Here is a 23,082-nt window from a genome sequence, read left to right as displayed (position 1 = left end):
AAGGACTATATCAGTTTATAGTATGACCAGATTTTATGAGCCTATCAATTTACCCTCAATCTTTCCATCACTGGATATTATTGTTAACACACACACAGACACACACACATTTTATTCATATGATAAATGTATGGTGGAACATCATGCTGTTTTTTGGAATTTATTTATTAGTTTTACAGAGAGAGGAGGCGAGGGAGCCAGAAGTATTAATTCATAGTTCCTTCACTTTAGTTGTTCATTGCTTGCTTGTTGCTTGTATTTCTCGTCTTGATCCTGTAAGCCTAGGGTTTGGAACCTGTGACTTCAGCATTCCAGGTTACATTACCCACTGCGCCAGCACAAACCAGGCTTGCTGTGTTATGGAAAGGCTTTTTTTTTTTTAATGACTTGCATTTAATGTGGTTAGTTATGCCCAACTTATTGCTGATACAGATGGTAACCTAAGTCTGAAGCAGCTAAGGGAGGGATGGGTGACGGAGACCCACGCTAGCGGTAGCGACCCTCACATCCAGTGACCTTGTATTTTGGTGGGTTGAGGACTCTTGACGCCTGCGCATTCTATTCTCGTCGGAGTTGAAGTGACAAGTTTCAGGGGCGTGGTAGCAGAGGGTAAACGCAGGCGAGGACGTGACGTCGCGCAGGCGCACCACAATGCCAGTTGATTCGTGGGTGCCAAAGGATGGGTGTGGGCTGGCGGCGCAGGCGCACGGTCGTCCTGGAGGATCGAGGCGCTTGCGCAGTCGCTTTACTTAGGCAGCAGCCATGGCGGGACAAGAGGATCCGGTGCAGCGGGAAATTCACCAGGACTGGGCGAACCGGGAATACATTGAGGTCATCACCAGCAGCATCAAGAAAATCGCAGACTTTCTCAATTCATTCGGTCAGTGGGTGATCAGCGGGAGGCGGGATGGAGGGAGTCCTTGGAGGCAGTTTGGCCGAGGTGCTGAGAAGCTTTGAAAGGGCTCTCGCCGGGAGCCCTTAACTCCTGCTGCTTTTCACTTTCTCCTTCAGGTCCCACTTTCCTCCTCCCTCCCTGACCCTGAGGCCCTACTGGGCAGTTCCTGTAGGGTTATCCTGCTCCATGCTGAGCTCATCGGCCTTATTGCCATCATTCCGCAGCCATTAACCTGTCCTTTTCCCGGACATGTCAGGCAGCCCTAACTACTCTCTGCGTTTTATCTTCCATAGTGTCCCTGCTTCCTTTGTGCTCCGCTTCCTTTCTGGCTCCCACTTTACACTCAGAATGCACCTTCCAGAACATAGCCGTGGCCGTGTCGTTGCCCCTGACGGTTCCCCATTTTTAGGATCGAGTCGAGACCCTTTAGCGCCCCTTTACTTGCTCTTTCAGCCTTCTCCTGACTGTCCTTTCCTGTCTCCCGTTTGTTGTGCTGAAAGTGGTAGGAGATGAAGTCAGAAATAAAGCACAGCCTGACCTGTGGTGGATAAAACGTAGACCTGAAATATTGAGGTCGCTGGTTCAAAACCCCGGGCTTGCCTGATCAAGGCACATATGGGAGTTGATGCTTCCTGCTCCCCTCCTTTTCTCTCTCTCTCTCTCTTCTCTCTTTCTAAAAATGAACAAAAAATTTAAAAAAATCAAAAATTAAAAAAAAAAAAGGAAATAAGGTCCACGTTGTTGTGTAAAGCTATGGAAATCTCTGTATTGCTAGTATCCAGCCGGCAGTAGGTGTTCTATCTGCTTCTACCAAAATCTTCCAAGGCATGGCCTACTCTTGATAGTCTTTATTCTGTATCCTTCTGGAAAGCAAGCCTGTAACAGATTCCCATCCCATGGTCCGCAGGTGTTTAAGAGAAATTGAGTCCTGGCTAGATGTATGTAATCACAAGGTGTAGGGGGAAAAGGAGCAGGAAGCATCAGCTCCTAGCAGTTGTTTCTCTATGTGCCTTTACCAGACAGACCTGGGGTTTTGAACCTGAGACCTCAGTGTTCCAGGTCAACACTTGATTCACTGCGCCACCAAAGGTCAGATTTAAAAAAAAAAATTCATTTGTTGATTTTTTTTTTAGAGAGAGAGGAAGGGAGAGAGACAGAAACATCAACCTGTGTTGATGTGCCCTGTCCATGCTGGAACCTGCAACACCTGTGTATGGGGACAATGCTCTAACCAACTGAGCTATCCATCCAGGGCTAGAAATGTCTTTATTCTGTTTTATTAGCAAAGAAATACCTACTCTGGGCGTGACCTGTGATGGCACAATGGATAAAGCTTCTACCTGGAACACTGCAGTCACCAATTTGATACCCTGGGCTTGCCTGGTCAAGGCACATATGGAAGTTGATGCTTCCTGTCCCCCTTCTCCCCTTCTTTCTTTCCTCTCTAAAAATGAATAAATAAAGTTAAAAGAAAAAAAAAAAGGAAATACCTGCCCTGAGATTTTATGAAATGTCAGTCACATTTTGTGATTGATAGAGAATAAAGATTCTTGTTTTTATTCAGAGATTTCCAACAAGTCTTAAGCTGAGGAAATAGATACACAGAATTCCAATCTTCAGGAGCCGGAAGGAATGGCTTCTCTTAGCTTTTCTTCTCCTTTTTTTTTATTGAATATATTAGAGTGATATTAAATAGCATAATTATACAGGTTTCAAGTCACCAACTCTACAACACATCTTTGCACACCATGTTGTGTGTTCACCCTACCTATTACTCTTATTTTTCTTTTTTTTTTTTTTTTTTTTTTTTTTTTTTTTTTTTTTTTCATTTTTCTGAAGCTGGAAACAGGGAGAGACAGTCAGACAGACTCCCGCATGCGCCCGACCGGGATCCACCCGGCCCGCCCACCAGGGGCGGTGCTCTGCCCCCCAGGGGGCGATGCTCTGCCCATCCTGGGCGTCGCCATGTTGCGACCAGAGCCACTCTAGCGCCTGGGGCAGAGGCCACAGAGCCATCCCCAGTGCCCGGGCCATCTTTGCTCCAATGGAGCCTTGGCTGCGGGAGGGGAAGAGAGAGACAGAGAGGAAAGCGCGGCGGAGGGGTGGAGAAGCAAATGGGCGCTTCTCCTGTGTGCCCTGGCCGGGAATCGAACCCGGGTCCTCCGCACGCTAGGCCGACGCTCTACCGCTGAGCCAACCGGCCAGGGCCCTACCTATTACTCTTAAAGTGATTACAGTGGCCTGATATTTGGAATGGTTGCTAGGTGGTTTTTGAAGATTTTAGAAAGGGAATTTAGTTCTTTAAAGAAAAGAACAATTAATTACTAGTAAGAACAGAATTATGGCCTGACCAGGCGGTGGTGCAGTGGATAGAGTGTCGGACTGGGATGCAGAGGACCCAGATTCAAGACCCCGAAGGTCGCCGGCTTGAGTGTGGGCTTATCTGGTTTGAGCAAAGCTCACCAGCTTGTACCCAAGGTCGCTGGCTCGAGCAAGGGATTACTCGGTCTGCTGAAGGCCCACGGTCAAGGCACATATGAGAAAGCAATCAATGAACAACTAAGGTGTCACAACGAAAAACTGATGCTTCTCATTTCTCTTTGTTCCAGTCTGTCTGTCCCAATGTATCCCTCTCTCTGACTCTCTGTCTCTGTTAAAAAAAAAACAAGCAGAATTATGAAGCAAAATTAAATGTTAAAGTAGCGCTGGCTGGATAGCTCAGCTTGTTAGAACATCGTTCTTGTACATCAAGATTGCAAGTTCAATCCCTGGTCAGGGCACATACAAGAATCAGCCAATTGCTGGACCTGTGGTGGCTTATTGGATTGAGTGTTGACCCGGACACTGAGAACCCTGGTTCAAAGGAAACCCCAAAGTTGGTAGCTAAAGCATGGGCTTGCCAGATTGAGCATTGGGTGACTAGCTTGAGTGGAGGATCATCAACATGATTTCAAGGTCACTGGCTTGAAACCCAGGGTCGCTGGCTTGAGCAAGAGGTCACTGACTCAGTTTGAAACCCCCCCCCCCCCCCCCCGCTCAAGGCACGTATGAGAAGTAATCAATAAACTAAAGTGAAGCAACTATGAGTTGATACTTCTTATATCTCTCCTTCTCTCTCTCTCTCTTCCTGTCTCAAAAAAGATCCCAAACAAAAGAACAAAAAATCAACCAATTAATACATAAATGAATGGAACAGCAAATCCATGTTTCTCTTTCTAAAAATCAATAAAATAAAAATTTAAAAAAGTGCCTGACCTGTGGTGGCACAGTGGATAAAGCATCGACCTGGAAAGCTGAGGTTGCCAGTTCAAAAACCCTGGGTTTGCCTGGTCAAGGCACATATGGGAGTTGACTATTCCTGTTCTTTCCCCCTTCTCTCTTTATCTGTCTCTTTAAAAATGAATAAATAAAATCTTTTTAAAAATTTTTAAAAGTTAAAGCAATCTGAAATAGTTATAAAGCTGGTGAAGGCTGGCAATGTCACAATACAAGTGTTTAGACCAGTGGTAGTCAACCTGGTCGCTACCGCCCACTAGTGGGTGTTCCAGCTTTCATAGTGGGCAGTAGCGGAGCAACCAAAGTATAAATAAAAAGATAGATTTAACTCTAGTAAGTTGTTTTATAAAGACTTATTCTGCCAAACTTAGCGAAAATCTGACATAAAGTACTTGGTAAGCAATTATTATTATGTGCTTTAACTTGCTGTAACTCTGCTTTATAAAGTTTATAAAGTTACTTTCTTACTTTATAAATCACCATTACTGTGGAACTGGTGGGCGGTTAGAAAATTTTACTATTAACAGAGATACAAAAGTGGGCGGTAGGTATAAAATGGTTGACTACCCCTGGTTTAGGCAAATACCAACAGGCCAGAAACTGGATAAGTCATAAGGATATGCTTGAGTATATTATCTTGGCATTGGATGGCCCTGGATGGGCATGTATGGGAATGTATTTTTCCATTCTAAACACTTAGTATGACTTCTTGGTTTTGATGTATATCTGTGAGTCTTCTATTGAGGTTAGGATAATATGATTTGGTTGTACAAAGATTTAATACTTTACTTTGAGGAGGCATCTGGAGCTCTCTGAAAATGGCAGCAATACTACAGTCCTCATCCTGACTCAGAGAGTCTGTTGGCCATGTGCTTTGGAGAAGGGACAGCTTTTGCCCTGTGATTCCAGCTAGTAAGAGTAGAGTTACAATCTTTTGTGGTTTTCCCTTTAGTGTTGGAGCACCACCTGAACCTGAGCACATACTGTTATCACTGTTAGCAGTGATAACGTCCTAACACTAGGCCTGTACTAGGAATTGGTGAAGTTTCTAAAATTAGATTGTCACAGATGATAGTATTTTATTTTTATACTTTTATTCTGTTTCTAAGGCTAATATGTGCATAGAAATGTAATGAAAAATAGAAAATGTGATTATTTTTAGATCTCAGTTTTCTTTAAAAATTGCAATTTTTGATTAATTTTAGAAACATTGATTTTTTATTTTTATTTATTTTTATGTTTTTAGATGTTATTTATTAGGCCCTGGCCATTTGACTCAGTGGTAGAGCGTCAGCCCAACATGTGGAAGTCCCATGTTTGATTCCCAGCCTGGGCACACAGAAAAGGCGTCCATCTGCTTCTCCACCCTTCCCCCTCTTCTTTCTATCTCTCTCTTCTCTTCCTGCAGCCAAGGCTCCATTGGAGCAAAGTTGGCCTGAGCTCTGGGAATGGCTCCATGGCCTCTGCCTCAGGCACTAGAATAGCTCTGGTTACAACAGAGCAACGCCCCAGATGGGCAGAGCGTCGCCCCCTAGTGGGCTTGCTGGGTGAATCCTGATCGGGAGCATATGGGAGTCTGTCTTTGCCTTCCCACTTCTCGCTTCAGAAAAATACAAAAAAATTTTTTTTTAATTTATGGATTTTACAGAGAGAGAAGGGTGGGGAACAAGAATTAGTTACTTCACTTAGTTGTTCATTGGTTGATTGTTGTATCTGCCTTGGCCACGTAAGCCCAGGGTTTCAAACCAGTGACCTCAGCATTCTAGGTTGACACTATTCACTGGGTCACCACAGGCAAAGCAAAAAATTAATTTGTTGTTCCACTTATTTATGCATTCATTGGTTGATTCTTACACGTTCCCTGACAGGATTGAACCCACAACCTTGGCGTATTGGGATATACTAAAACCAACTAAGCTACCTGGACAGGGCCTTAAATCTCAGTTTTTATACTTTGCCAACAGATAGATATAACATGCCAGTTGTGACCCAGCTGTGTGTCAGATACTATGGAAAGGAATTATTAGGAAGAAATGAACATCATAGCCACTCTAAAGAAAGTTAAAATTTTGTTGGAGAAATAAGACTTACCTGCAAAAACAATTCAGGAGAAAGATTTGCCTGACTGATGGTGGACCACTGGATAGAGTGTTGATCTGAGATGCTGAGGACCCTGGTTTGAAACCTCAAGATTGGCCCTGGCCAGTTGGCTTAGTGGTAGAGCTTCAGCCTGGCATGTGGCTGTCTGGGGGTTGATTTCTGGTCAGGGCACACAGGAGAAGCACCCATCTGCTTCTCTATCCCTCCCCCTCTCGCTTCTCTCCCTCCCCCTCTCGCTTCTCTCCCTCTCCCTCTCCCTCTCGCTTCTCTCCCTCTCCCTCTCCCTCTCACTTCTCTCCCTCTCCCTCTCGCTTCTCTCCCTCTCCCTCTCGCTTCTTTCCCTCTCCCTCTCGCTTCTCTCCCTCTCCCTCTCCCTCTCGCTTCTCTCCCTCTCCCTCTCCCCCTCCCTCTCCCTCTCCCTCTTCCCCTCCTCCTCCCCCTCCCCTCCCCCTCCCCCTCCCTCACCCCTCCCTCTCCCCCTCCCCCTCCCCCTCCCCCTCCCTCTCCCTCTCCCTCTCCCTCTCCCTCTCCCGCGGCCATGGCTCGATTGGAGTGAGTTGGCCCAAGTTGCTGAGAATGGCTCCATGGCTTCTGCCTTACACAGTGAGAAGAGCTCGGTTGCTGAGCAACGGAGCAATATCCCAGATGGGCAGAGCATTGCCCCCTAGTGGACTTGTAGGGTGGATCCTGATCTGTGCACATGTGGCAGTTTGTCTCTGCCTCCCATCCTCTCTGAATTAAAAAAAAAAGCATAGGTTGCTGGCTTGGAGCATAGGATCATAGACACAACCTCATAGTTGCTGGCTTGAGCAGACTTGATTTTTATTTATTATTTATTTATTTAATTTTTGGCAACAGAGAGAGACGGACAGATAAGGACAGGCAGACAGGAGGGAAAGAGATGAGAAGCATCAATTCTTCGTTGTGGCACCTTAGTTGTTCATTGATTGCTTTCTCAATATGTACCTTGACCAGGGGGCTACAGCAAAGAGAGTGACCCCTTGCCCAAGCCAGCGACCATGGGGTCATGTCTATGATCTCACGATCGAGCCAGCAACCCTGCACTCAAGCCGGTGACCTTGGGGTTTCAAACCTGGGTCCTCCACATCCCAGTCCGACGCTCTAGCCACTGCACCATTGCCTGGTCAGGATGAGCAGACTTGATTTTTGATCATCAGGTAGGATAATTCTTATCTAGTCCTCTTTTGGGAGGGCATATTGGAACATGATAATTGGAGATTGCATGATTCATGATTGACATTTCTGCATGATAAGAAAGAAAAAAATGGCCTGACCTGTGGTGGCGCAGTGGATAAAGCACTGACCTGGAAATGCTGAGGTCGCCAGTTCGAAACCCTGGGCTTGCCTGGTCAAGGCACATATGGGAGTTGATGCTTCGTGCTCCTCCCCCCTGTCTCTCTCTCCCTCTCTCTGTCTCTCTCCTCTCTAAAATGAATAAATAAAATGTAAAAAAAATAAAAAATAAAAAGAAAGAAAAAAATGATTCTTGTAGGGTAAGGCTATGTGCAGAAGAGTTCAGATAAGAAGCTGGTAACTGGCATTTATTAGCAGTCATAATGTATACAACTGTCACCCCTTATCTACTGTTTCCCTTTCCATAGTTCAGTTACTTTCAGTCAACTGTGGTTTGAAAATATTAAATGGAATATTCCAGAAAAAAACAATTTTTAAGTTTTAAATTGTATATGGTTCAGAGCAGCGTATTGAAATCTCTTATTGTCCCATTCTCTTCTGCCCAGGACATGAACCATCTCCTTTTGTCCAGTGTATCTACGCTGTAGATACTATCTGCCTATTAGTCACTTAGTAGCCAGCTGAGTTACCAGATCCACTGCTGTGTTTCCATAGTGCTTGTATTCAAGTAACCCCTTGAATACAAGGTTGAGAACAGGTTGAGAACCGCTGAACTAAGTGGAACAGCAAGTTGATGCTTCTCTCTCTCTCTCCCTCCTCCTCCCCCAGCTCCTTTTCCTCTCTCTCTCACCCCATTGCTCTCTCTCACCCCATTCTTTTCTCTCTCTTTCTCAATCAATGGGAAAAGAAATTTAAAAGATATTTTGAAAGAGAAAGACCACATTCACATAACTTGTTATACTTGTTCTATTTTATTATTAGTTATTTTTATTAATTTCCTTTTTTTCTTTTTTTTTTTCAGAGACAGAGAAAGTCAGAGAGAGGGATAGACACGGACAGACAGACAGGAATGGAGAGATGAGAAGCATCAATCATTAGTTTTTCATTGCACGTTGTAACACCTTAGTTGTTCACTGATTGCTTTCTCATATGTGCCTTGACCACGGGCCTTCAGCAGACCGAGCAACCCCTTGCTTGAGCCAGCGACCTTGGGCTCAAGCTGGTGAGCTTTTTGCTCAAACTTGATGAGCCGGCACCCAAGCTGGCAACCTCAGAGTCTCAAACCTGGGTCTTCCACGTCCCAGTCCATCGCTCTATCCACTGCGCCACTGCCTGGTCAGGCTTATTAATCTCTTACGTGCCTAATTTTATTTTTAAAATTTATTTATTTTAGAGAGGAAGGGAGAAAGAGACAGAAACATCGATCTGTTTCTGTGTATGCCTTGACTAGGGATCAAACCAGCAACCTTTGCACATCTGGGTGATACTTTAACCCAGGGGTCCCCAAACTTTTTACACAGGGGGCCAGTTCACTGTCCCTCAGACCGTTGGAGGGCCAGACTATAAAAAAAAACTATGAACAAATCCCTATGCACACTGCACATATCTTATTTTAAAGTAAAAAAACAAAACGGGAACAAATACAATATTTAAAATAAAGAACAAGTAAATTTAAATCAACAAACTGACCAGTATTTCAGTGGGAACTATGCTCCTCTCACTAACCACCAATGAAAGAGGTGCCCCTTCCGGAAGTGCAGCAGGGGCTGAATAAATGGCCTCAGGGGGCCACATGCGGCCCACGGGCCGTAGTTTGGGAACCCCTGCTTTAACCAGACAAGCTATCTGGCCAGGGCTTATGTGCCTAATTTATAAATAAAACTTATGTATGTATGTATGTATGCATGTGTAGGGAAGAACATAGTATATATAGGGTTTGGTACTATCTGTGGTTTTAGGCATCCACTGGGGTCTTGGAATGCATTTTTTGTGGTTAAGGGGGGGGTCATCCTGACGAGAATGCATTATCAAGCATCCTCACAAGAATAACTGACATTTTCAGTTAAAGTCTCTTGATAATGTACACATAAATGACCCTCTGTTTTCAGATTTGTTCAGCTGTTGAATGCTTTCCCTGTATTTTGTTTGAACCAGTATGTATTTAATAGGCTCTGAAATATAACCAAAGTTTCTAGAGTTCCACATTTTATATTTCTCAACAGTGCTTATTCATAGAGTCCAATAGCATTGTGTTGTTCTTGGATTCTGATTATTACCAGGTTGACAGAACAGCCATCCAGGAAGGAACCCTCCCTCTCACCACCCACCCCTTCAGATAATTTTGGCTCTTTTTATGGGAAATGACAGATTGTCAGTGATAACATTAATGCTGTTACTGAATAGCATATATGATATGCATTTGAAATTCTAAAAGCCGGACTGAAAGAGATATGGTCCTGTTGGGCAGGCATGACAGTGTATTAAGGAAAGGAAGGGTGCTGGTATGCTTCCACTCAAGCTATACCTGGACATTAGAAGAAGCAGTACTGCACTGGCTTCTTCGCTCCATTAGTTAGGAATGTTGGCCTGAAACAAGATTATGGGTTCAATTCCCAGTCAAGGCACACAAGAGAAGTGACCATCTGCTTCTCCACTCTTCCCCATCTCCCTTTTCTTTATCTCTTTCTCTCCTACAGCCAAGGCTTCACTGGAGTAAGTTGGCCTGGGCGCTGAGGATGGCTCCATGGACTCACCTCAGGTGATAAAATGGCTCTGGTTGCAACAGAGCAACGCCCCAGATGGACAGAGCATTGCCCCCTGGTGGATTTACTAGGTGGATCCCAGTAGGGCACATGCTTCCCCACTCCTCACTTAAGAAAAAAACTATTTAAATAATGCACGACTGAGTGGAACAACAAATGCTTTCCTTCCCCTTCCCCCTCTTTCTCTTTCACAGGTCAGACAATAAAGCTATTTTTGAAAACAGATAATGAAGAACTCAACTGATGGGTCGTGGTGCAGTGGATTGAGCATTGGCCAGGGACGCTAAGAGCCCCAGTTTGAAACCCCGAGGTTGCCAGCTACCAGCTGAGTGTGGACTTGTCGGCTAGAGTACAGTCTTGTCTTGAGTGCGGAGTTGCAGCTTGAATGTGGGGTCACTGGCTTGAGTGAACACTGGCTTAAAGCCTAAGGATGTTGTCTTGAGCCAGGGGTCACTGGTTAAGCTTGAGTCCTGTCTCCCCCACCAGGCAAGTAGGAGAAGCAATCAGTGAACAAAGTGAAGCAACAAGAGTTGATGCATCTCATCTCTCTCACTTCCTCTCTTCCCTTCCTATCACTATAAATGAATGAATAATGAGTGAATGAATGAAAAGGGTAATAAAGAGCAGTAGTAAAGATGGATGAGTGGAAAAGGATCTAATATGGAAATAAAAAGGAACTAGAAAGTGGAAGAATTGGGGTATAAGCAGATTTTAAGGGATGCAGAGAATGAATGATGGCCTCAGTGGCTTAGAAAGATGGTAACAGTGTGCACTAGGACAGTGTGATGGGAAAGAGTACCAAACTGGGCCGTGAGGGAACTGAGTTGTTGTTGTTTGTGGGAGAGACAGAGAGAGGGACAGATAGGGACAGACAGTCAGGAAGGGAGAGAGATGAGAAGCATCAGTTCTTCGTTGAGGCTCCTTAGTTATTCATTGATTGTTTTCTCATGTGCCTTGACCGGGGGCTACAGCAGACCGTGACCTCTTGCTCAAGCCAGCGACCTTGGGTTCAAGCTGGTAAGCCTTGCTGAAACCAGATGAGCTTGCGCTCAAGATGGCGACTTCGGGGTCTCGAACCTGGGTCCTCCTCATCCCAGTCCGACACTATCCACTGCACCACTGCCTGGTCAGGCGGGAACTGGGTTTTGAACTCAGCTCTGCTGTGCTATTGTCTCATCAGTTACCCATGATGGCCCTCCACTTATCCGAGCTGTGGTTTATCCACTTGTAAAATTACGTAGTGGGATCACACTAGAGTCAATCTTTTGTTCAATTAATATACCAGAATCTAGCTATTTTTTTCAGTAAACTTTTATGTGCCAGGCAAGACCCAAGGTTACAAAGATTTATAGAGTATCTGCCTTTTTATTTATTTATTTATTTGAGAGAGGGAGACAGAAAGGGAGAGATTGGAAGCATCAACTCATAGTTATGTCACTTTAGTTGTTCATGGATTGCTTCTTATATGTGCCTTGACTGGGGGGTTCAAGACGAGCTAGTGACCCCTAACTCAAGCCAGCAATCTTGGGCTTTAAGCCAGCAAACTTGGGATCATGTTGATGATCCTGCACTCAAGCTGGTGAGCCTGTGCTGTTCATTGTTTATTGCTCATTGGAGACTGAGGTTTCAGACCAGGTCAATGCTCTATCCACTGCGCCACATCTGGTCAGGCTATATCTACCTTTGATTAACTCATTTTACTAGGGAAACAGCCATGTAAATAAATTATAAATTACAGGTACATAAATATTTAGTTTTGTTGCATGAACATTTTCTCTTGTCATTAAATATTCTTCAAACTGGTATATATATTTTTTCAAACTATAAGAGAAAGTTTATTGCCTGACCAGGCGGTGGCGCAGTAGATAGAGCGTCAGACTGGGATGTAGAAGGACCCAGGTTCAAGACCTCGAGGTCGCCAGCTTGAGCACGGGCTCATCTGGTTTGAGCAAGGCTCACCAGCTTGGACCCAAGGTCGCTGGCTTGAGCAAGGGGTTACTCGGTCTGCTGAAGGCCTGCAGTCAGGGCACATGTGAGAGAGCAGTCAATCAACAACTAATGTGTCGCAACAAAAAAAAACCCCTGATGATTGATGCTTCTCATCTCTCTCTGTTCCTGTCTGTCCCTATCTGTCCCTCTCTCTGACTCTCTCTCTGTCTCTGTAAAGAAAAAGAAAAAGAAAAAAATAAGAGAAAGTTTATTAAGAAAGTCTGAGAAGTAGAGGAAATGGACTCAAGAGGTAACTGGCCTAGGGGAAAGCGGAGAGAGAGTGGAAAGGCACAGGAGTGCTTCCATGTCCAAACTGGTCACTTTTTTCCATTGATTTGAGAGGAATGAGGAAGAGTGGGATTGAGAGAGAGAGAGAGGGAAAGAGAAGCATCAATTCATTGTCCCACTTAATTTCATTTACTTGTGCACTCACTGGCTCCTTCTCATGTACTCGGGATTGAACCTGCAACCTCTGCACGGAGCCACCTGGCTAGTGCCCATACTGGTAATTTGTAGGGGCTGTTTTAATAGTGTTTCCTAGATATGTCATACTTTATCAAAGCTTTGCTAAGTAGTAGTGGCGAACCTTTTATTTTCTTAAGTATTTATTTTATTGATTTTTGGAAGAACAGGAAAGAGACAGGAACATCTGTTCCTGTGTGTGCCCTGACTGGGGATCAAACCAGCAACCTCTGTGCTTTGGGACGATGCTCTAACCAACCAAGCAATTTGGCCAGGGCATAGTAAACATTCTTGATTGTTAAATTTTTATCCAAAGCAAGAAATGATAATCAAGGATTAACTATATTAGTAATTTACAAATTAGAAATTCCATCATAAATGTTTAGGTAAATAACAAAAAAGGGAGAATTATATCAATCTGGCAAAGACCTTTCATAGTTTCAAGTTGAAGGAGAATATTTAGATGAGTGAGATTTGGATATGATGAAATCAAAATTGAGGCAAGAGCCTGACCTGTGGTGGCGCAGTGGGATAAAGCGTCGACCTGGAACACTGAGGTCGCCGTTTCGAAACCTTGGGCTTGCCTGATCAAGGCACATATGGGAGTTGATGCTTCCTGCTCCTCCCCCTTCTTTCTCTCTCTTTCTCTCTCACTCCTCTCTCTCTAAAAATTAATAAAATTTAAAAAAAATTGAGGCAAGGTCAGGGTATAGGAAGATTTGTTTCAAACTGGGTGCCAAAACACTTTTGCCTAACAGCCAGGAAAGATGAGAAGGAAGATTGTGAGCTAAATGTTAAATTTACTGAGTGGGAGTGCATCTCAGAGGGTGGACATTTTAAACTTAAAAAGTGATGATTATTGAGAGATGATTGAGCAACAAAGTTGGAGGAAGTGGTAGGAAATAATTAGCATGTGTAGAAACCTTTTGCTCCTGTATGTTGAGAATGGTTATGGAAAGAGTAGTCAGGTAGTTTCTGTTAGAGATTTTTGCAGAATAAAAGGCATTTTAGGGAAAATCTAACTTTCATTTTGAGTGAGGTGGTGAAAGATTAGAAAAGGTAAAGCCCTAGCCTGGATAGCTTAATTGGTTAGAGCAGTAGTCCCCAACCTTTTTTGGGCCACAGACCGGTTTAATGTCAGAAAATATTTTCACAGACCGGCCTTTAGGGTGGGACGGATAAATGTATCATGTGACCGAGACAAGCGTCAAGAGTGAGTCTTAGATGGATGTAGCAGAGGGAATCTGGTCATTTTTTTTAATATTATTTTGTTTTTATTTTATTTTTTTATTTATTGATTTTAGAGGGGGAGGGGGAGAGAGAGAGAAAGAAAGAGAAAGAGAAAGGGGAGGAGCAAGAAGCATCAACTCCCATATGTGCCTTGACCTGGCAAGCCCAAGGTTTCGAACCGGCAACCTCAGTGTTCCAGGTCGACGCTTTATCCCACTGCACCACCTCAGGTCAGGCGGGAATCTGGTCATTTTTAAAAATAAAACATTGTTCAGACTTAAATATAAATAAAACGGAAATAATGTAAGTTATTTATTTTTTCTCTGCGGACCGGTACCAAATGGCCCACGGACTGGTACTGGTCTGCGGCCCAGGGGTTGGGGACCACTGGGTTAGAGCATCGTCTCAAAGCACAGAGGTTGCCAGTTCGATCCCCAGTCGGGGCACATATAGGAGCATCTCTGTCTCCCTGAAATCAATAATAAAATACTTTTTGATAGAGACAGAGAGAGAGTCAGAGAGAGGGACAAATAGGGACAGACAGACAAGAAGGGAGAGAAATGAGAAGCATCAGTTCTTTGTTGCAGCACCTTAGTTCATTGATAACTTGCCTTTTTTTTTTTTTTGTATTTTTCCGAAGCTAGAAACGGGGAGAGACAGTCAGACAGACTCCTGCATGCGCCCGACCGGGATCCACCCGGCACGCCCACCAGGGGGCGACACTCTGCCCACCAGGGGGTGATGATCTGCCCCTCCGGGGGCGTCGCTCTGCAGCCACCAGAGCCACTCTAGCGCCTGGGGCAGAGGCCAAGGAGCCATCCCCAGCGCCTGGGCCATCTTTGCTCCAATGGAGCCTTGGCTGCGGGAGGGGAAGAGAGAGACAGAGAGAAAGGAGGGGGGGAGGGGTGGAGAAGCAGATGGGCGCTTCTCCTGTGTTCCCTGGCAGGGAATCGAACCTGGGACTTCTGCACGCCAGGCCGACCCTCTACCACTGAGCCAACCAGCCAGGGCCTTTTTTTTTTTTTTTACAGAGACAGAGAGAGAGTGAGTCAGAGAGAGGGATAGACAGGGACAGACAGACAGGAACGAAGAGAGATGAGAAGCATCAATCATCAGTTTTTCATTGAAACACTTTAGTTGTTCATTGATTGCTTTCTCATATGTGCCTTGACTGGGGGCCTTCAGCAGACCGAGTAACCCCTTGCTCAAGCCAGCGACCTTGGGTCCAAGCTGGTGAGCTTTGCTCAAACCAAATGAGCCCTCACTCAAGCTGGCGACCTTGGGGTCTCTTGAACCTGGGTCCTCCACATCCCAATCCAACGCTCTATCCACTGCACCACTGCCTGGTCAGGCTCATTGATTGCTTTCTCATATGTGCCTTGACCGGGCGGCTACAGCAGAACAGAGACCCCTTGCTCAAGCCAGCAACCTTAGGCTTAAGCCAGTGACATTTGGGCTCAACTGGGTGGGGTCATGTCTATGATCCCATGCTCAAGCCAGCAACCCCGCGCTCAAGCTGGTGAGCCCAAGTTCAAGTGACAACCTCAGGATTTCGAACCTGGGTCCTCTGTATCCCAGTCCAACACTCCATCCACTGCGCCACCGCCTGGTCAGGCTCAATAAATCTTTTCTTTTTTCTTTTTCTTTTTATGTTTTTGCAGTGAGAGAGGGGGGGACAGACGGGGACAGACAGACAGGAAGGGAGAGAGAGAAGTATCAACTTGTCATTGCAGCACTTTAGTTCATTGATTGCTTTTTTATATGCCTTGACCTGGGGGGCTTCAGCCGAGCCAGTGACCCATTGCTTAAACCAGTGACCATGGGGTCATGTCTATGATCCCACGCTCAAGCTGGAGACCCCACATTCAAGCTGTGTGAACCTGCATTCAAGCCATCGACCTCGGGGTTTTGAACCTGAGTCCTCAGTGTCCCAGGGCAATGCTCTATCTACTGTGCAACCACCTGGTCAGGCAATAAAATTTTTTTAAGAAAAGAGCCTGGCCCTGGCTGGTTGGCTCAGCGGTAGAGCGTCGGCCTGGTGTGTGGGGGACCCGGGTTCGATTCCCGGCCAGGGCACATAGGAGAAGCGCCCATTTGCTTCTCCACCCCCACCCCCTCCTTCCTCTCTGTCTCTCTCTTCCCCTCCCGCAGCCAAGGCTCCATTGGAGCAAGGATGGCCCGGGCGCTGGGGATGGCTCCTTGGCCTCTGCCCCAGGTGCTAGAGTGGCTCTGGTCGCGACAGAGCGACGCCCCGGAGGGGCAGAGCATCGCCCGCTGGTGGGCAGAGCGTCGCCCCTGGTGGGCGTGCTGGGTGGATCCCGGTCGGGCGCATGTGGGAGTCTGTCTGACTGTCTCTCCCCGTTTCCAGCTTCAGAAAAATACAAAAAAAAAAAAAAAAAAAAGAAAGCCTGACCAGGCAGTGGTGCAGTGGATAGAGCGTCGGACTGGGATTCAGAAGACCCAGGTTCGAGACCCCAAGGTCACCAGCTTGAGCGTGGGCTCATCTGGCTTGAGCAGAAAGCTCACCAGCTTGAACCCAAGGTCGCTGGCTCCAGCAAGGGGTTACTAGGTCTGCTGAAGGCCTGCGGTCAAGGCACATATGAGAAAGCAATCAATGAACAACTAAGGTGTTGCAACGCGCAATGAAAAACTAATGATTGATGCTTCTCATCTCTCTTCGTTCCTGTCTGTCCCTGTCTATCCCTCTCTCTGACTCACTCTCTGTCTCTGTAAAAAATAAAAATAAAAAAATAAAAATTTACAAAAAAGAAAAGGAATTTTGCATAAGGAATGTGGGCTTCACAAGGTGTTTTATGTTCAAGTTTTCTCATTCTGAAAGGCCTGTACAAATACTGATGAAAGGTTAAATGCCCTCCTAGAGCAAGAGTAGTGATATGGCTTCCATTGACTTAGAAATGCTGACACCTTCCCTTCTCCCCATTGTGTCTGTTGCTTTCTTGGCCTCTGCTTACCCTGTTGAGATTGAGATTATTTTCTTCCTCTTGTCATTTTTTCTCTCTTGAAACTTTTAATTTGCCTATTAGCAAATGGCCATTTGTACAGCCTTGATCTATTAGTTTTCTATTGCTGCTATAACAAATTACCACAAATACAGAGGCTTAAACCACATAAATTTATTATTTTTTAATTTTTATTTTATTTTATTATTTTTTTTTTTTTCTGAAGTTGGAAACGGGGAGGCAGTCAGACAGACTCCCGCATGCGCCCGACCGGGATCCACTCGTCATGCCCAGGGAACGATGCTCTGCCCATCTGGGGCATCGCTCTGTTGCAACCAGAGCCATTCTAGTGCCTGAGGCAGAGGCCACAGAGCCATCCTCAGCGCCTGGGTCAACTTTGCTCCAATGGAGCCTTGACTGCGGGAGGGGAAGAGAGAGACAGAGAGGAAGGAGAGGGGGAGGGGTGGAGAAGCAGATGGGCGCTTCTCCTATGTGCCCTGGCCGGGAATCGAACCCAGGACTCCTGCATGCCAGGTCAACGCTCTACCACTGAGCCAACCGGCCAGGGCATAAATTTATTTTACAACTGTGTAGATCAGAAGTCCAACAGTGGCTCATTGGGCTGAAATCATGATGTCAGCAGGGTGCCTTCCTTTCTCGAGGTCTAGGAAAGGATTTGTTTTTTCGCCCATTGGCTTGTTAGTACACTTTAGTTTCTTAGATCTACAGGACTGACATCCCTGTATTTTTGCTAGCTGTCTCCTGAGAGTGTTCCTAGCTTTTAAAGGTCACTCGCATCCCTTGGCTCATGATCCCCTTTCTCCATCTTCAAAGCCAACAATGGCAAGTTGAGTACCTCTCACACTTCAAATGTCTTCTGCCTTTACTCTTCCTTTCTCTTCTACATTTATGGGTTTGTGATTAGATTGAGGTCATCTACACAATCCAGGATCTCAAGGCTCTTAACTTTAATCATATCCACAAATTCTCTTTTGTCATGTAGGATACATATTCACAAATTCCAGGGATTAAGATATAGACATATTTGGAAGCTATATTCTCTGCCTACCACATTTGGTAGAAAGTCTAAGTGGCTAAGACTTTAGCCACTGAGATACTTCTTACGTTGTCCTCTCCACTCCCTTCCTTTGCCCACCTGTTCTCATGTGTACTCTGTATGATACAGCATTCCTCTTTTTTAGCTTAGGGGTGTGTGTGTATGTCTGGAATGACATTAATCCTGAACATCAGTCTCCTTTTACCAGATATGTCTTGTCGTTCAAGACTCGCAACACTAAATGAGAAATTGACAGCCCTTGAACGGAGAATAGAGTACATTGAAGCACGGGTGAGTATAACGGGCTAGATGCTTCCTCATGAGGCTAGGCAATGGCTGTGCAGGAGAAAATGCACATTTCTACTTTTCTTTTCTTTGTTTTTTTTTTGTTTTTTGTTTTTTTTGACAGAGACAGAAAGAGTCAGAAAGAGGGACAGATAGGGACAGACAGGAAGGGAAAGAGATGAGAAGCATCAGTTCTTTGCTGCAGCACTTTATTTGTTCAGTGATTGCTTTCTCATATGTGTCTTGACCAGGGGGTTACAGCAGAGCGAATGACCCCTTGCTAAAACCAGCGATCTTGGGCTCAAGCCATTGACCTTTGGGCTCAAGCCAGCAACCATGGGGTCATGTCTTGGATGCCACGCTCAGGCCAGTGACCTTGAGGTTTCTAACTTGGGTCCTTCGCATCCCAGTCCAATGCTCTATCCACTGCGATACCACCTGATAGGCCACATTTCTACTTGCTGAAAAAAACCTAGAAGCAGAAATAGGTTTAGGGAAGTTAAGTACCTTATGTGAATTTAACCAGGTTTCTGAGACCCCAAAGCTGTCTTTTTTTCTCCCATTCCCTACACCTAGGATCTAAAATAAGATTTGTGTGTGTGTGTATATTTTTCCAAAGTGAGAAGCAGTGGGGACACAGACAGACTCTCGCATGTGCCAGACTGGGATCCACCCCGGCATGCCCACCAGGGGGCGATGCTCGGTACTCTGGGGTGTTGCTTCATTGCAATCAGAGCCATTCTAGCCCCTGAGGTGGAGACCATGGAGCCTTCCTCAGCACCCAGTCCAACTTTGCTCCAATTGAGCCTTGGCTGCAGGAGGGGAAGAGAGAGATAGAGAGGAAGGAGAGGGAGAAGGGTGAAGAAGCAGATGGGCGCTTCTCCTGTGTGCCCTGGCTGGGAATTGAACCCGGGACTTTCACATGCTGGGCCAACGCTCTACCACTGAGCCAACCGGCTAGGGCTTAAAATGAGATTTTTTTACACTTTCTAATCCTTTTCAATATTTCTAATTTTTAATTTTCCTTCAACAGGTGACAAAAGGTGAAACCCTCACCTAGAACTGTGCCAGGCTGCTGCTGGGAAGTTGCTTTACAGAACACAGGCCTACGTGGGAAAGGTCCCAGCAGCCTTCAGCTCCTTCCTCTCCTTAAAGAGCAACAGGGCTTACTCTTGTTTTTCTTTCTTTAAAAATGTGGCCTTTGGGCTCTGCCATATACAGCTGGCAGTGTGATGTGGCATGTGGGAGAAGTCCAGGGGAACTCTTGAAAATATTAGGCATTTTACCTTTTCAGTAACATTTTGTAGAACTACTTGTCAATATGTTTGAAGCGCTCAGAGCCAAAAGCCTAGGACCCTTTGTTAGGGTCTTCCCCACCTCCCTCTTTCTCTCTCAGACTTTCCTTAAAGCTCTCATTGCCTCTGCATTGATTCTGTAAACAGTCTTTGTCTCCCCCTACCTTTGTTGGGGGTGGCAGATAATCCTGGCTGAGATACTCATGCCCTGGCTAGAAAGCTGCCAGAGAATGTGGTTGCTAATCTACCAGTTTTTTTGTCCTTCTGGGGAGGTCAAGGCCAGACCCCCATTTTGCTTGAAGGGACATTTTCAGAGTTTTCTTTCTGTCACTTGGGGTATCTGCCTCTGATACTTATGTAATAAACTCCTCGACTTTATCTGACTGCTGTGATTGTGGGGGGGAAGGAGATAGAGATGGGACTCGCCGATTCCGCGGAAATCTAATGTATGGGATTATTATTCTAACATAAGAATTGCAGGTGTAGCTGCTTGATCAAAGCCTTGGTGGCTTACCTGTCGGAGCCCCTGTATTTGGACTTTTAGCTGACTAGTTTATCGTAGGAATCATTTGGTCATTCAGCAGACATTAGCTAAGTGCTTACTTTGTAGGTATGTTATGCTCTAATAAAAGATACAGTGTTGAACTAGGCATGATGCTTACAGTCTCTTGCAATACTAGCATTCATACAATTTAACTACAATCCAGGGTTTTAAAACCAAGGTTTGAAGCAAATAGTTTAAACAGAAGACTCTAAAACTCTGTTATAGGTTCCAAAGCTTGATATAAGCTTGTGCCAACCTTCTTCTAAAGGCTATACAATCACATAGAGGTCATTCAGTACTGCCCTTTTCCTTTACTCAGTCCCTCCCATCCTGCCGTGCTCACACTATAACTCTGGGTTTACGAATCGTTCTCCAATTTCGTGTCTGCATCCTACAATATACATGAGTTCCTGTTCTTATTGCCCAGCTGGATGCCTTGCAGAAGGCACGTGGTCAGTAAATACCAATTGAACCGATTTATAGAGCTCAAGCTGCTTTACACTTTAAAAAAAAATTTTTTTATTTATTGATTTTAGAGAAAGAAACATCAACCTGCTGCTCTACTCAGCTGTGCTTTCATTGGTTGGTACATTTAAAAAAAAAATTTCGTTGATTTGAGGCCCTGGCTGGTTGGCTCAGCGGTAGAGCGTCGGCCTGGCGTGCGGGGGACCCGGGTTCGATTCCCAGCCAGGGCACATAGGGGAAGTGCCCATTTGCTTCTCCACCCCCCCCCCTCCTTCCTCTCTTTCTCTTCCCCTCCCGCAGCCAAGGCTCCATTGGAGTAAAGATGGCCTGGGCGCTGGGGATGGCTCCTTGGCCTCTGCCCCAGGCGCTAGAGTGGCTCTGGTCGCGGCAGAGCAATGCCCCGACGCCCCGGAGGGGCAGAGCATCACCCCCTGGTGGGCAGAGCGTCACTCCTGGTGGGCGTGCCGGGTGGATCCCGGTCAGGCGCATGCGGGAGTCTGTCTGACTGTCTCTCCCCATTTCCAGCTTCAGAAAAATACAAAAAAAAAAAAATTTTCATTGATTTGAGAGAGGTATTAATTCATTGTTCCACTTAGTTGTTCCATTTAGTTGTATATTCATTGATTGCTTCTCCTATGTGACCTGACTAGAGATTGAACCCAAGATCTCAGCACACCAGGAAGATGCTTTATTCACTGAACCACCTGGCCAGAGCCCAGTTGATGCTTGTATGTGCCCTGACTGATCAAACCAATACCTTGGAGTATTGGAGACGACACTCTAACCAACTGAACTACCCAGCCAGAGCAAGCTGCTTTGTATTTTTAGAAGCCCTGTTCAATCTTTGGAAGACAATTGTAAACAGTACTTTCATTTAGCCTGACCAGTGGTGACGCAGTAGATAAAATGACCTGAAACACAGAGGTTGCCAGCTGGAAACCCTGGACTTGCCTGGTCAAGGTACCTAAGAGAGCGACCCCTATGAGTTGATGCTTCCCACTCTTCCTCCCTTCTCTCTCCTCTCTCTAAAATCAGTAAATAAAATCTTAAAATGGTAGCTTCATTTAAAAGTGGTGGTTTTTGGCCTGACCTGTGGTGGCGCAGTGGATAAAGCATCGACCTGGAAACGCTGAGGTCGCCGGTTCGAAACCCTGGGCTTGCCTGGTCAAGGCACATATGGGAGTTGATGCTTCCAGCTCCTCCCCCCTTCTCTCTCTCTGTCTCTCCTCTCTGTCTCTGCCTCTCCCTCTCCTCTCTAAAATGAATTAAAAAAAAAAAAAAAAAAAAAGTGGTGGGTTTTTTTTCAAGTACAAGTAAAAGTTTAGAAAGTCATAGAGGACCCTGGACCCCGGTGCACTGAGGTTGCAGGGTCTATCCCGGCTCAGGGTATGTGTGAGAAGCAGCCAATGAGTGCGCCATTAAATGGAACAAGAAGTTGATGCTTTACTCTCTCTCTAATCAATGGGAAAATTAAAAAAAAAAAAAAAAAGTCACAGAGGTAGAAAAAGCGAGCCAGCTAGGCATGGATGTACTCCAGAGAGAGCGTAAAAATGGGATTTTACAGTAGAAACAAAACTGACATCCTTTGCTTTGCTAAGTGCTGGTTTTTTTGGACATTATTGGGTGCGTGTATAGTGTTTTTAACAGTCACTTGAGTTTATTATAATACCTTTTCTATTCTTTCTAGGATAAAGAATTAAGTACTTCTAGAGTTCAGGTTTATACTCTGGTTTCTCTTCAGATTGAATAAATCTTTTGCCTTTTACTAAGTTCAGGTTTTAGGTTATCTGGTGCTCTGAAGTCAATTTAACAGATATTTATTGAATTCCTACTATATGCAAGGACTAGAACATGAGATAATAGGGGCAAAAGTGATGATAATATATAAAAAATTCTTCAATGAAATTACGTGAAAATGCTTAATAAATTTTTTATGGTCCTGTAGCTATTGGTTAATATATTAATATCAAAGTAATATTTTTTAATAAGTTAAGTGCCCTAAATAATACCTGTTGCTAATGGTAACCTGCTGCTTGTAAAGAGAGCAACTGGTAACATTTGATATGGGAGAGAAGTGGATCTGGCCTTTTCTAGTAGTATCTCCTCTGTCTTACCTGGCACTTTAAGGTGTCAATATTTTCCTGTTATCACACCCTTTATAAAATGAAGCCTTGGCTAAATCAAAGATATATAACTAATATTGTCTATAATTTATTGAGTGTTCCCATGGTGCTAGATATGCTAAGTGCTTTATATACTTTATTTAATCTTTAAGCCCTAAGAAGTAGGCATTTTTATCTCCATGTAATAGGTGAAGAACAACTTTAGAGGCTGAAACTTGTCCAAAGTCCTACAATGTAAGTGAAGGTACTGAAATTTGAACCTATACCTACTTGACTCAGACTGTTCTAACCATTCTGCTTCTGAATGTGGTATAACCAGATCTAAAACTTATTTTTTCATACCTTGTCCAGAACTGTTTCACTATATTCACATTAGATACTTTTAAGCACACCCATATATCAGGTCTACTGGAAAGTTCTGTCTGTTTCTATCACAAGTTTCGACACGTAAGCGCATGTTTATTTGGCGCATGTGTGCCTCTCT

At 44.9% G+C, this 23,082-nt stretch overlaps 1 protein-coding gene and 1 pseudogene across 1 annotated transcript; both read left to right on the top strand.

The window, feature by feature from the left end:
• Positions 1 to 723: 723 nt before the first annotated feature.
• On the top strand, positions 724 to 19,844 carry BRK1 (BRICK1 subunit of SCAR/WAVE actin nucleating complex). The gene is made up of 3 exons (XM_066245535.1): positions 724 to 880; positions 18,095 to 18,177; positions 19,205 to 19,844. Exons 1-3 carry the CDS (start codon positions 763 to 765, stop codon positions 19,229 to 19,231), a joined length of 228 nt encoding a protein of 75 aa, XP_066101632.1. The 5' UTR covers positions 724 to 762; the 3' UTR covers positions 19,232 to 19,844.
• LOC136314825 (U8 small nucleolar RNA) lies at positions 7,443 to 7,566 on the top strand (annotated as a pseudogene).
• Positions 19,845 to 23,082: the final 3,238 nt, after the last annotated feature.

This window comes from Saccopteryx bilineata, chromosome 10 (genome assembly GCF_036850765.1).
Source record: "Saccopteryx bilineata isolate mSacBil1 chromosome 10, mSacBil1_pri_phased_curated, whole genome shotgun sequence".
NCBI lineage: Eukaryota > Metazoa > Chordata > Mammalia > Chiroptera > Emballonuridae > Saccopteryx > Saccopteryx bilineata.
The sequence above is the reverse complement of the archived record's forward strand: the minus strand, read 5'-3'. Positions and strand labels throughout refer to the sequence as shown.